The sequence below is a fragment of the Lissotriton vulgaris genome, chromosome 6, assembly GCF_964263255.1.
Source record: "Lissotriton vulgaris chromosome 6, aLisVul1.2, whole genome shotgun sequence".
In the NCBI taxonomy this organism is placed as follows: Eukaryota; Metazoa; Chordata; class Amphibia; order Caudata; family Salamandridae; genus Lissotriton; species Lissotriton vulgaris.
In genome coordinates, this window is record NC_141694.1 from 1,410,904,132 (window position 1) to 1,410,919,435 (window position 15,304).

General features: G+C 48.2%; 1 protein-coding gene across 8 annotated transcripts in view; it reads right to left on the reverse strand.

Annotated features, from left to right (window-relative positions):
- NHSL1 (NHS like 1) overlaps positions 1-15,304 on the reverse strand; it is a 466,661-nt gene that overhangs the window by 179,674 nt on the left and 271,683 nt on the right. Inside the window, exon 1 of one of the 8 annotated variants that reach the window (XM_086927534.1) lies at positions 3,066-3,206. The exons of the other annotated variants lie outside the window; for them this stretch is intronic. Within the exon in view, the coding sequence (XP_086783660.1) occupies positions 3,066-3,081 (16 nt within the window). The 5' untranslated portion in view covers positions 3,082-3,206. Of the gene's footprint in view, positions 1-3,065; positions 3,207-15,304 lie in introns of those variants that run through there. 8 annotated transcript variants of the gene reach the window in all.

Here is a 15,304-nt window from a genome sequence, read left to right on the forward strand (position 1 = left end):
CCAGAAGTGAAAAGAATGCAAAGGCCGTCGCCATCTTAGAGTGGTGAAAGGAGATGATGGGCACTATAATGAAGGGACAATATACAAGGAATATGATGTTAATAGATCCAGAGATCAAAATGATGAACCATAGTAAAAAGAACCCTCACGCTCGTATTCCCTGCACTCTCATTCTTGAAGAATGAACGATATATCCTGAACACCAACGCTCAAGGCTAGAAGAAAGCTCTTGAACCTGAACAGCCCAAGTAGAATATGCCACAATCGCACACCTTCACTGTTAACAAAAAAACGCATGCAGCACCCTGGATTATATAAGTCTTTTCTGACTTCAGACTCGAGTGCAAGGGAAGGCAGGGAAGGCCTTATTTTATGCGGCAGCGTTAACTAAACAAGCGCTGGCAAAGTTCCTTGCCGAAAACGTGCAGGCGAGGTGCGACACGGCAGGACGGAAGGAAGAGAGGGGAGGGGGAGGAGAAATGCGACACGGCGGGAGGGGGCGGGCAGGGGAGGGAGCTGTAGCATGTCTGTTTTTGCATTTTTATATAGCTCGAAATCAACCTTAGGATATCAGTGCTTTACATGAGCAATAGTTGCATTACAGATGGACACATTCATTGTTAGGCACGGGGAGAGTGTGATTTGCCCGGAATCACAGTATGTTTGAGCCTCCGGACAGACTCAAGGCTGGGTCCCTGGCTCAAAGTCCACCACTCTAGCCGTTAAACCACATCCTTTCCCTTCTCCCATTCACGAAGAGTGGCAACGAGGTTTCGGCATCTGTTCTGCCCATTGTAAATAAAAATGAAACGTGAATGCCGTGTGTGTGAAAAAGAAAAAAAATGCTGTCACGCAGCATGTTTGTTTAGGAGATTAGACAAAGTAATTTCGGTTCTGCTTGTTATCACAAGAACTGCCATACGCCATTCAGCTACAAGCAATGCGCTCGCGTGTTTATGGGTAATTCCTTCCACCTGAAAAGGAGCGTTTTTCAAAGCACAGCAAGGGGGTGTTCGCCATGACCCCTCATCAGTATGAACGCTGTACTCTTCAATACGTTTTATTTGGTAGCTGAAACCATGCACCTTATTGCTGCTCTACTATAAACAAAAATCACACTTTGATACTAATATACACCTGGGGTATACTTAGACGTGGTCTATTGTGTAAAACTAAACAAGCTCACACACAGAGCGTCCCGTATGCCACCCATAACCGTCAAAGTACCTTTTTTACACACACAAGCAAAACATGTTTTCAAACATGGAAATAAATATAAGTAAACTCAACCACGACTATAAAAGACTTCTAGACAGACAACCTGTTGGCCTTCAGTAAGCCAGATGACTCACTGAGTTGACCCGACATCCGAGTGTGACCTCTACCAATTCTGAATATTCGTAGGGAAGGCTCAGCCTTTCATCCTTTAGAGGGTGATAAACTGGTTGCTATTGAGCTGGTAATAGGAACATCGGGTTATAAGGCTGCAATTGGTGTGATGCAGAAATGTACTTCTAATAACTTGTCCCACCCGTAGAGTTTTATTCACAGTAAATTACACCTCGTTCACTCCTGAAGCAGAGAGAGGCTTAAAGCTTCTGCAATCAGTAAACAATGGAGTGATTTTCACATATCAAGGCCTCTGCTGTGAAGGGCGTCGGGAATTGTAGTCCTTCTTTTGCTAGTTATCGCACGCAGAAACTGATGGGAAATACAAGTTCCGGGTGCCCTGGGACATTGCCTAGGAGACGTGGGTGCAGGCTTCCTGTGGAGCCTGGGGGGGAGAGAAGATGAACATTTGAAGCAACTGGACAGGGGAGGAGAGTTCAGGCAAGGCGGAGGAGGTGAGCCCGGGAGACGACTCATGAAGGTACCAGATAATCTTTTTGGATAGGTGGACATTTAAGGGCCGTATCACGGAGGCGGAGCGTTACCGAAGGGTGTGAAGGGAGGGTGGTGTTATTAGGTAGGGTCTCTATAGGGGCGTGGAGGTGCTGAAGTAGTGGAATGTTAACAAGTCGGATGGGGGTGGGGGAGAAGGGTAGTGAGCGAGTGGGAGGGAAGCGCTGGTGAAGCGTCGTGCTTCAAGAGCCTGGTGAGAGGTGCGACACGACGGAAGGAAGAGAGGGGAGGGGGAGGAGAAATGCGACACGGCGGGAGGGGGCGGAGGGGTAAACAAAGACGGACGTGCACGCGCCCGTGAGTTTTAAGGTCAATGCACATGCGCATAAGCTTAATGCGCATGCGCATTGACCTTAAAACTCACGGGCACTGCAAGGAATCGCCACGATTCCTTGCAGTGCAGATAAAGTGTGGATAACTCGCAATAGTCTCGCTTTGCTCGATGCGCATGCGCATCGGCAACAGGCGAGACCTAAAAACTGAATGGTACCATACCTTCCTCAGACCCAGGGAGTTCACCAGATAGAATCTGTCATTTCTTTCCCCCAGTACTTCCTTTGGTGTGTATCGCGAGCAGGTACATCTGCTTCTGTGTTGTGACTAAAATCATCAAATCAGAAAAGAGGCGCCTGACTTGGTGTAATCCGCTGCTGTTCCCCCCTGGCACCCTCCGCAAACATAGAGCACATTTCTTTCTTAGAGCGAAGTTCAAAGTTCACGTTTTCCTCAAGTCCCTTCCCCTAAGAACACGATGCCGGGTGTACAGGGGCTGCGCCGTGGTTTGAAAGACGGCGGTGGCTAGTCAACACCTTAACAACAAACACAAAACGAGAAAAACATAAAAGTAGGAACAAACGCTCTGCGAGACCCTGGCTGCACAAGGGCATCGGCACCCAGAACACCCATGTCTGAGGCAGGAAAAGCAACGCTAAACCGCTTTTTCGGACTCCTTATTGCAGTGCCTCATTGAAGTCACAAAGCGCCTTGTGACCATTCAGCCCATGGAACGGCGCTACGCAATCGGGGCTGCAGGCTTCCAAAACCCCAAGGCGCCAAGTCCCATCAAATCCGAGGCGACCCTTCTCTGCAAGGCGGGCACCGCCGCCCCCTGGCATGCAGAGGGCACCTCGGCGCACTTCACAGAGAGTGTTAGAAGCACTTACCTCTCAGGCAGAACATCCCGCACGGAGAGCGATGAAGAGGAGCCCGGGAGTGCTGGAGGGTCGGAGGGGCCGCCCCTGCCTGACCGTGCCCGGCACAGCTGTTCCCCCGGCAGGGGAGGGTGGCACCGGGCCAGCACTCTGCCCCGCTCCGGCAGCGCTGTCACCGCCCGCCCTTCTCGCTGCTTCCCCTCCCCAAACCCTAAACAAAGCCCCGCGCCTGCTCGCGGCCCCGCACACGCCGCCCCATTGTCTCCTCTGGTGTGTCAGCAGTTTCCGCCGCTCTGGACGCGGCTCAAACCCATCCAGCGCCGCGACTGGAAAAACAGAACTCGCCGCTAATCCGACTCAACCGTTTGTTGTGAATACTAACCCCACGCTTTACATACCCCAGGACTGCTGCGAGTCCAGCCAAGGAGGGGTGAGGGAGGCTCCCCGAGGTGCATCTACATCTAGGAGAACCACCCGGCTCCAGAAACTGGCGACGTACCCCCTCTAACCACCCATCCTCGTCTTCAGAGTTATGCAGCGCCTAGAAGCCAACCAGTGACGCTTTTCTTTCAAGCCTTATTAAATAAACGTCTGAAACTCTTGATTGGGTTAAGAGTAACGCCTGATATTTACAGCGCTTCAAAGCGACAACATTGTGGTATGAAGCACTACATACAAGCAGGTTACAGTTATCCATACTGCTGATCATTGGGGGCAGGGGGTGTCAGGGGGCGGTTACCGCACCTGCACTCCTCAGCCTCCAATCATGTTAAGTTCCAAGCTCCATGCAGGGGGGCCAAGGGCCCTGGTAATCAGAGCCACGTGTCTGTGTGGCGCTACGAAGTACAAACTCAGCTCCCAAAAGCTAATTCAACCCACTCTGGAAGTTACTTTAACACTAACTTCGGTACTTCTACCGAGCACAGTACTGCAATCGCGTTATGTAATTATGTGCATATTAAACGCTTAACTTCACCTGTGGTAACGGTAATTGCATTGATATAGTGCTTACTACCACCAACGAGGCATCGAAGCGCTTTTGGGTGAGTAACATGCTACTCTGGAACCCAAAAAAGATTAGTGGGTAATTAGGATAGGGAAACCTAAAATAAATTTGAGCGGTGGACATGTGAGTCTGTTAGCTGGACTGAAAAGGATAGTGGCGGGATAGAAGACGGAAAAGTCTGGAAAGTGTTTATTTGGAGATCATAGCAAAGGGGGGGGGGTCTTGGGATGAGTAAAAGAGGGATGGGGAGAGAAGAATCTCTGTAAGTGGGTTAAGGAGGGAGATGGGGCATTGAATGTGTCTTGGAGGGATACACGAGGGAAAGGTTTACAAAGGCTTGTTTGGGAGATCTGAATAGAAAGAGGTTTGAGATGATACAAGGAGCAGTGGAGGAGGGAATAGTCTAGAAGGGTTATTTTGGGGATCATAGTAGTAAAATGGGATTGGGATGAGTCAGAGTGGAGGTAGAGGATATATTGAGAGGGTGACATATAGGGCAGTGTATTGGAGATGCTGAATTAGTAGTGGCGTAATAAATATAAGATACATACGTACCTAATGAATGTTATATAACTAGATTTGAGTTGAGTTTGGGGAAGGGTACAGACTGCAAGAACAGGGGATGAGGCACTCTACACCTAAAATTGTTCTTCGTTCTACACACAGGAAACCCCTGTTCTTATGCCTACACACTGCCGTCCTGCAGTCCAGTTTAATTTCCCTCTTCCTGCCCTGGAGTGAACAGCTCGATGCAGATAGGGCATACTCCCCGAGTCCCGAGGCAGGCTGGGCTACTGGGCAATGCTCAAGCGAGTAAGCCCGGAACAGGTAGAGTAGCACAGTTTGGGTACTTCTGCAATACTCAAAAGTTCCAAAGCCTCCTGTTTTTGTCTGGGCTCCTCGTGTTGAACCGAAGTCAAGCTGTCAAGGATTTATTCAGAAGGCAGTTATAGGTTACAATAACCCATAACCATCACAATCAAATAAAACCCAATTAAAGGTCAACACTTTAGGAAACAGATCTTTGTTATCAATACAGACAAAAAAACAAGAGTAAAATAATTAAAAGAACAGAGGTCCAAGCACCTTTTGGGGCAGCGATACAAATCCAAGTTACCACAGTGTTACCGCCCGTCACTGGAGACTGCAGGTCATGTTCTGTGATGTCCCATGAGAACACAACTGCACCCCAGTTTACTGGTAGATGGTGGGGACGCCAACAGTTATTTTTCAGCACCAGCTCTTATTTGTCTTCATCAGATATTTATCTAGTGGAAGAGCGGGAAAACCCACAGATCGGAAAAAGGGAAGAAGAGAAAGACGCCAAAACCGTCAAGGGAAAGAACATTGGAACCTGCACATGTGAGATTAAGGGGCAGGGGGTGTCTGTTGGTTAATGAGAGAGGCAGGAGGCGGTTTAAGACTCCCAGCCTTGGATTCAGTGCGCAGAGCGTCTGAGCCAAGCCTTGGGTACGGGCACTCTTTCTTTCATGAATTAGGCACTGTGCAGAATTAAACTGCATCAATGCAATGACAATCTGATCACAGGGCCAGACTGCTGGGCCCCAAATGTGATGCTTTGGATAAGTTGTACTAATCTTCCGCCATTTTGGACTTACTAGATTCAGATAACAAAGAAACCTCTGCCTCTGCGGGGATAAAATCTGGATAGCACCGACCACTCCACCAACAAAAGGGAATGGGGGTCACACTCGTCACCACAGCAGCTCAACCTGTTCTAGTGACCACAACACCCACAATCACAGTTGTGTGGCCCACTCACATTAGGTAGCAGGCCAAGGGGACCTCCTTATGTCTGACCAAAACGAGGGTCCCTAAAATGAGGTGGGCCAGACCTAATCACACGTTCCACTGGATTGCAAGTCACCCTTATACCCCGAGGTAATTCAGGTGCTCACTTCCAACTTATCAGCTCACCAACAGTACTCTCTCGCACCTCCACCGCAACCACAGAGGCAGCCAAAGGAAAAACCATAAAACAGGTAAAAGTATTTATTACACTAGGAGGAGCTAATACACAGATGTACCATAAACTAACAATACATAGGCCTCGCCAGTTCTCCGTCAAGATGACAATGAGCCCAGTGTACCACCACAATGCATTCTGGGAGAAGGGACCAGACTCCTAAAACTGTGACTTACTACAGTCAAATACACGAGGGAAGCAAAAGCATCCCAGACGCATGACATCAAACAAAATGCAAAGCAGACTCAGAGGAAGGCCTTTAGAGTGGCATGTATGGCCGTGTACTGCTACGTTCTTGCATTCTTCAAACCTTTTGGTAACAATGAATTTCACAAAGCTGAAGGAGATCTAAAAAATGTGGACCAAAACTGCAAAAATTCGGTTTATGTGGGCTGAAACGCATAACTTGCTTTAAAATGGAAAAAAAGTATTTGCAAAAAAAAGGGAAGAAAAACTCAACTATGAAAACTATTTTTTGCAGGAAGTCCTGAGCCAATTGCAACCTCACCCCTCAACGTGAGCAGAATACAAACATTGCACTTTGCAAAGTAAAACGGGCGCGTGCTACACACAACTATGACGGCAATGCGAAACATTCGCGTTTTGCCACCTGACATCTGGACTTGTGTTTGTGGGCCTACGTGGAATGCCATCCCTTCAGAAAGCAGCCGGAAACGTCACCTCAAGCAGGAATTTAATATAACATTCCAGAATTTAAAGGTCTGACTGACACCCTTCCACCCGACCCTGCCCAAATCTCACACGGTTTAAAGCTATGACGTTAAACTCCGGTTTCAGTGCCTATACAGCGTACAATGCGCGAGATAATACCAAACGTATACTTAATGCACCTGCTTGTTTGATAGGTGACGGAAGCCGTGGAGGTTCAAAGTGACGGTCTCTAGCCTGGGGCCGGGTACACTCCACGCCTGAGCTCTGACAGCTAAAATGCTGTTTGTGATGCTGGTGCTGAAGGAAAGGCGGTTGCAACGTGCCCGCTGCACTTGCTTCATAATAAATTTAGTAAAGAAAAGCGATTCGCCCTCGGCTTTTTAGCACATTACCGTTCACAGGAATTTCCCCGAGCAAAGGCGGGAATTTACCAGAGCAAAGGCGCGATTAGGTGCAAAGTGTGGCAGTTAAGAGGGCGCTGACATCGGGCTGTGGGCAGGAATAGAAAGCTTTTGGTTCTAGCAGGGACCTCGGCACTTTTAAAATACAGTAAAGGCCAGCCAGCGCCACCCAAACTTTTTAGAACCTCGACCCAATTTTTAGCACGCCAAACTTTCATGACCCACCTAACTTTAATGGACATGAAGCGGGCGACTTTTTTGTTTTTAATGTAAAGAAAGCCAGGGCCGGTTTTGGGATTTTTGGAGCCCTTGGCATAAAGAGAATGTGTGAGCCCCCTCTAATTTGCATACTATGAGGCACATTCAGGGCTGTTTGCATCTTAATAGATGACGCTGCTCCTTAAGCGGCTTTGTGCAGAAACCTCCTGGGCTGCAGCCCCTCCCTCGGCCACCTACAAGCACTTCTTTTACAGCTCAGAAAGGGCTGGAGGTGCTTTTCAGAAGGGGTTCAAGCTGATGTGGCACTAAACGGTGGGGCAATAGTTGTCCTGCGGTGCCTCTCAATGGGCAGCATGGCAGGAGGCCTGATTGGAGGACACACCTGCAGAAAATGTATGTTTGCAGCTGGGACCACAGGAGCCACTCGCCCTTCCCAGGGCCTTGCTCTCCATCAGATGAGGAGGGGTCACAAGAGCCCAATTATGTTGTGGCATGGATGTCGGGTACTGCTACGGGGCCCCATGTTGGTGGGCTGATTACAGGGCCTCTTTTCGGCCGTCAAGAGGAAGATGTACATACAGGCCACACAACCAATTCAAGTGGGACACCACAGATTATTTAAGGCATAAGCCGCTTTATTTCTTCCGCCTAGAATTGCTCCCACTTTGATGCAAGCCAATTGCGTAAATGAGTTACCCAAATGTGGTTTATTTTGCTTACAACTACAATGTGCATGATAAAACGCAACAGACAGCCAGGTCCATCGGCACACATTCATTCACCAAATAACTATACAGAAACTTGCCAGACTTGTAAACATCCTAGTCAGCCACTACCCATAACCAACCATCACAAATGAACACATTTGACGGATATTTGGTTCTCTAACCAAACATAATGACTACTGGCTGCCCTGAGGAAGCCCAGACTCTGAAAGTGCTATGAGATGACACAAACGGAAGAACTGGGCTATACAGTAACCTGGTTCCCTGGCGTTGGCGCAGAAATTGAAAAAGAAGCAAAATGCAATTACTAAGAGGAGGAAAACCAAGTCTTGAGTTTTTTTTCCATATCTTGGAAGATGCAGGGCGAGGGGAAGACTGTTCTGTGACACAGAGGCCTGCACAGAAGAGGACCTCCGCCACGATTCGCTTGATGATATTGTGGGGCTGCTCGGAGATCATACGATTCAGAGAAAATGGTTCTGCAATCATGCCAGGGGTTTAGATTTTCGACTGAAGGGCTGGTGTCACAAAGGATAGTGCGCAACAGAGAACTTTAAATTCCAACCTAGCAGCAACCACAGCAGCAAGAATAGCAGCAGGGAGACATGGTCCGAACTCTGTACCAAGCAAAGGACGTGCAACTGCCTCCTGAACTACTTATCTCTTAACGACAGCTATTTTGGGAGACATGATCATACCCCAGGCTGGCTCGGACAGAGGTGTAAATAGCGGTTAAACAGCTCTTCAGGATCCTGTTTGGAACCACAAAAAGAAAGCATATGAAGGTAAATTAAGCATGCACAGTGGCTGCATTAACTATTTGGAATTTGTTCAGTTTTGACTTATCCACCATGATGGTCCAAAACACACACCTTAAATGTAAATGTAAATGTGTTTGTATTTATATAGCGCCTTCTACCCAGAGGTCTCATAGCGCTATATTCATACCACTGTGGAACCCTTCCTGGCTTTCCTGTGAGATGTCCACTCCTGGGCACCCCTAAGGTGAAGCCAGGCATCCAAGCGCTGCTGGGGCCGTTGTGGAGATTAAGCAAGCTATTGCCAGAGTCACAGAGTGGGACCCATGATTAGACTAGGCACCGAGGCGAGAATGATCAGGTCCGGGGAGATTGAGTCCAAGAGCCGCCGAGGCGGGAAGTGAACCCTGGTCCCGGGCCAGACCTCAATCACCTTACCTTACAGAGCCCCTCTCGAAGGAAGCCTATACCCCTCCTGCTTGTGAAAAGTGATATCATAACTCATTGTTTTTACTACTGTGGCAAGTGCATACCCCAAAATACTTCGGCAGGTAATCCTTAAAGCTCTCCTGAAAATACATGAGGGTGAGGCATGGATACTTAAAAGAATATTTAGTTTACCTTTGGGGGTCCCTCTAAACAGGGTGCCACAGACAAACAAGTCTGTACCACCCCCAGTGTCTCAGGTGGGTTCCTAACAGAATGGACAACAGTTTTACTCTGTCACATTCTCCCTGACATCTGTTTCAATCCAATACTCTCTCTTCCTCCTATTCATGGAGAAGGCGAACTCGGCCTGCAACGAGCTGAACGAGAGTGCACGTCGAGGAAGCTACTTCTCCACCCTCGCCCCAGAGGGAATCCTTTGGACTGACAGCACACCACAGGACATCCTGGAAGCAGCTGCACAGGGGAGATCATGTGAGTGGGACACTCAGCTAATGTGGTATCCATCAGCCAGACGTAGGGACCTAGCGTCTAGCCAAGATTCACAATGCTGACCAACACAGTTTGTGAAAGACCACAAAGACACATGTTTGCTTCGGTGTCCGCCAGAGAGATTTTGATAGCGTCGAGGGCGGGTTATCATTTTCGGCAACAGAAACCCTCTCTGCTACTAAACTTCAAAAAACGCAGGCCGATGAATATGTATCGATAGGCCCTGGCAAACTGACTTAAAAGGGCCATTCAGTATAGAGGAGAAAAACAATTCTCTTTACCAGCATCACTAGCAATAGCCAAATATTGTTTCTTTGTTTGATGACGTCTACTTGGGTGTTGGGACCTATAGTAGCATCAGTCGAAGGGTGAGCCCCTTTAAGCCAAGGTGCGCATAGTCACTGGAAGTCTCTACCAAGCCGGCAGTGAAACCAGGGGCATAGGCTATCCCAGTCTAACTGGCCATACTGGGCTGTGCCAATAATGGCCCCGCTCCTGGTACTGATTCCATGTACATCAACAAAGATCTTTTCATTTGGAAACAAAGTCTCCGGCCCCTTTTGGCACTGGCCAATTTCCTGCACCTGGAGCATGGCTGCTTCTTGAGCAAAGATGAGCAATTTATTTAAACGGATTTATGTCATTACAACGCATGCTTTTACAACGCATGCCATTACGACGCAACTTTTACAACGCAAGTCGTTACAACGACTTGCGTTGGGGGCGCTGGATAGTGAATAGTTTAATTTACTATTCCAACTCCAGTCCCCGTGGATAGTAGGGAAGGTGTTGGATAGTAATTAAACTATTCCCTATCCTAGAGCGCCCTTCAGCGCAATTCGTTGTAATGACTTGCGTTGTAAAAGTTGTGTCGTAATGGTAGTGCATTGTAAAAGTTGTGTTGTAAAGGATGTTTCCCTATTTAAACACATATGAGTTGGCAGTGTGAGGATTCCCTACGCATTCGGCGGGTGCCTTTTGCCTACATGCAGCAAAAAGATCTTTATAACATAACATGGATGCAAGGAATCCTGAAATAACATGCCTGCACCCAGAAAAGGCTAATCTGTACATTTATGAAGAAACTACAAGAGATCTGATGTTATGAAAACAATTCCATAATGAACAATGTTAAATAGAATGTGTCCAATTATATATATATATATATATGCACATGCATGCACTACAAAACAGTGATATTCAATCGCCTCCTTACAGCATTCTTATATAGTATTCGGGTACAGTGAAACTGGGAACCATAAAAAAACTACTTATGAGGTCAGATACTGAACTTACTGGTCAGAATAACACGCACAAGGAAAAAAAGAGAATAAAGACTCCATGTTTTGAAAACTGCCAACCACCATCTATGTTAGTGTTTAATCTGCCAATGAAATTTTTTGTTTCTTTCAAAAAAACACTTTTAATCAATTCAAAATTTGCAAACATTCGTGACAAGAATTTTCAATTCTATTAAGGACTAGGAGGCGAGGATTATGCTTTCTCATTTCTTTAATGAAATGCTCAGCAGCCAATCAAAAAACAAAACTACAAATCCCATGAACACTTGGGAATGACCATAGAGGATACACTATATAAGGTCCAAACACTAGTCCTTCTTCCTCTTTCTTTGGGTATATAGTTCCACATTAAAAAACAATCCCAGGTAGAGTAACAACAAAAGTTCCAAACAAGCCGCCGAAATCCAAAGGATCCTGTAGCAGAAGATGGAGGTATCCTGGATCCGGGAACAAGGAGACAGAGGAGGCTCTCGAGGCAGAACAACCACATCATTTCTGGTCTGAACCTGAAAAAAGATACAGCGCCGTAATATCCCAATAATGGAGAAAAATCAAAGCAAGACAGGGGGGGAAGAAAACAAGGAAATCAGAAATGCAACAGTATGCAAATGTTATACAGTACATGAAAATGCAACATAGTTACAATCAGGGTGGGATAATCCTCGCCTCCTAGTCCTTAATAGAATTGAAAATTCTTGTCACGAATGTTTGCAAATTTTGAATTCTATGTCAGGACAGGAGGCTCCGATTATGCTTGTTCAAAGCTCCTCCACACCAACAGAGGCAACACTAACAATTGGTTTATAATAAAATTGTTTGAAAACAGAGTCTGAAGACCAGTCTGCAGCTTTCATAATGTCAAATAGAGTAACACCCATGGAATAAGCTTTTGAGGCCATTGCCCCTCTAGCAGAATGTGCTCCAAACACAGAAACATCAATGCCCGCCTCGGACATGAGCCAGCGCACCCAGCGAGCCAGAGTAGCTGGTGCAACAGGACGGAAAGGCTTCTGTAAGGCGATCAACAACTGACCTTGCATGTCCGCGCGTAAAGAAGCGGTACTCACCTCATAATCCTTCAAACACTGGACAACACAAAGATTGGGATGATCAGGAAAAGAAGGATATGTTATGGAGGAAGTGTTGGACTTAGTCCTCCTAGAGAGAGTGAAAGTAACGCACTCAGGGGTGAAACTGCGACCCGCAAGATCTAAAGCGCGAATATCCGAAACACGTTTGCAAGAAACTAGACACAGTAACATGGTCAGTTTTGCAGACAACTGTTTACGGGATAATAAAAGATTAGAAGGCCAAGCCTCCAAAAATCTCAGAACCACCGAAACATCCCACAAAGATACATACTTCGGTGTGGGGGGTTTCGCAAGACGAATACCTTTAAGCAGTTTGGAAAGCAAATGGTGTTCACCAACAGGCTTACCATCAATGTGGACATGGCCCGCAGAAATAGCCGAACGAAAACTATTAACGGTCCGATAAGCCAGACCGGAAGTGGCCAAGGAAGTCAAAAAATTAATGACTAGACTGATATCTGCTGAAACCGGATCAACCTCCCGTTGAACACACCAATCACACCAGCGTTTCCAGGCTCCCCGATACCGCTTGTGGGTATTGGGAGACCAGGCGTTACTAATGAAGTTGGCAGCTTCGCTAGAAATGCCTGGGACCGACCAACGATCCCCGAGATTCGCCACGCTAGCAATTGGAGAGTGCCGGAGAGAATGAGGGGATGCGGATCTCCGAGAGGATCCTGCAACAGATTCCGCTTCAGGGGAAGAAGGAGGGGAGGCGCGCAGCACATCTCTAAGAGAACCGGGAACCACGCTTGAGCCTTCCACAAGGGAGCAATCAGAATCAGCTCCACTCGAAATCGTTTTGTGTAAGCAAGCACTCTGGGAAGCATCATAAACGGGGGAAATGCATAACACCGAGTCGATGGCCACTGTTGGAGAAAAGCATCCGTGGCCAGAGCTAAGGGGTCCGGTCTCCAGCTGTAAAATTGAGGAAGCTGCGCGTTGAGGCGAGAGGCAAAAAGATCCAGGTGACACTGGCCCCAACATCGAAGAATGGCGCGGAAGACTCGAGGGTGAAGTCTCCAGTCGCTGAAATCCCGAAGATGTCGGGAGTGCCAATCTGCCACCTGGTTGTTGCGGCCCGGAAGATACTCTGCAATAACCGTGATCTTCCGGTGTAGGCAAAAATGCCAAAAATCCTTGGCAATCTCCGCTAACATCTTGGATCGTGTCCCGCCCAGCTTGTTGACATAGCGGACTGCAGACACGTTGTCCATCCGGAGAAGAATGCAACAACTCGTCTGTAGGGGGGAAAAACACCGTATCGCAAAGGAACCCGCCAGGAGTTCCAGACAATTGATATGGAGAGACAACTCCTGGGGTGACCAACGACCCCCTGTCGAAACAGACCCGCAACGGGCTCCCCAACCCCACTGACTGGCATCCGATTCGATCACCAGTTCTGGAGACGAACCGAACAGGGCTCGACCGTTCCAGGCCTCCATGTGGTCTAGCCACCATTGCATCTCCCTCCGCACTTCCTCCGAAAGAGGAATTTGATCCGAATAGCGGAGGCCTTTCCGGAGATGCTGAATCTTTAGGCGCTGCATCGCCCGGTAATGTAGAGGACCCGGAAAGATCGCCTGAATGGAGGACGCTAGAAGACCTACAACACGTGCCAACGACCTCAACGACACAGTCTGTTTGGAAATAACAGACGTCAATTCCCTCCTGATGTAACGGAGTTTCTGATTGGGCAAAAGAAGCTGGCAAGTCACCGAATCTATCTGAAATCCCAGAAAATCGATAGACTGAGTGGGAACCAAAACCGATTTCGGAACATTGACTAGAAAACCCAGAGGCTGCAAGAGTGTGATGGACCACTCCAGATGTTGCAGAAGCCTGAGAGGACAATCCGCCATAAAAAGAATGTCGTCCAGATATATGATCAGCCTGACCCCCCTGGAACGAAGATGTTCTACAACTGGCCTCAGCAATTTCGTGAAGCACCATGGTGCCGACGAAAGGCCGAACGGGAGAACCTGATACTCGTACCATTGCCCCAGCCATTGAAACTGGAGGAATCTGCGATGGGGCCCGTAAATCGGGATTGACAAATAAGCATCTTTCAGGTCCAGACGGACCATCCAAGCTCCTTCCCGAAGGAGATCCCGCAGAAGATGGATGCCCTCCATCTTGAAGTGCCTGTAGACCACCCCACTGTTGAAGTCTTTCAGGTTGAGAACTAGGCGAGACCCGCCTCCTTTTTTCTCGACCAGAAAGACCGAGCTGACAAAGCCCTTTGGATGGCGTTCGGTAGGAACAATCGCTCCCTTGCTGAGGAGCACTTCTATTTCCTCCGACAGACAAGCCTGAGAGTGACTGGAAAAGAGCAGAGGGGTTGGAAGACGGGTTTGATGTATTGGGTGATAGAACTCTATCTTGAACCCCTGAACGGTTTCTAGCACCCAAGCATCGTTGGAGATCATGCGCCAATTGTTCAGAAAAAATTGCACTCTGCCCCCCAACATCACATCGCATGCTTGAATGAGGCTCACCTGTAGCTCCGGAATCTTGATATTGGCCTTGGTGGCCACCAGATCTCCCCTTGCCGTATTGACCTTTTCCTTTACGGGAAGGATAGAAATTGGCGCGGGTGGAGTAACCAGAGTCGTACTGACCACCACGCTGCTGCGAGGAACCCCTCTGGGACTGCTGCTGCGACCCACGGCCGAACGATCCTCCCCTTTGTCGTCCGGCCTTGCTAAAAACCGGACGCATGGCCCGGCGCAAGGACGCCTGCGCCTTATCAATTCCGCTGAAGGCGGACACAAATTTAGTCAGCTCCTTCAGGAAGGGTTGTCCAAACAGAAGGCCCTGCGCCTCCGGGCCTGCTTCAGAAGTTGCCAATTCCGCCAATTTCGGATCTAGTTTAAGGAGAATGGACCTACGCCGTTCAGCAGAAATGGCGCAGTTAACATTCCCGAACATGCAGACAGCCCTCTGGGCCCATTCAATGAGTTCATCCGGATTGACAGTCGCCGAAGCCTCCTTCGCCTTGAAGCCCAGATCTAGGATTTTGGAGAGGGGCCCCAACATGTCCATCAATTTATCTTGTCAAGACCTCCAAGAGCGGTCGAGGCCTTTCTTAGGATCTTTAGAGTACTTCTTAAGGTAGGTCACCATCATCGGGTCCACCTCCGGGGTTTCTG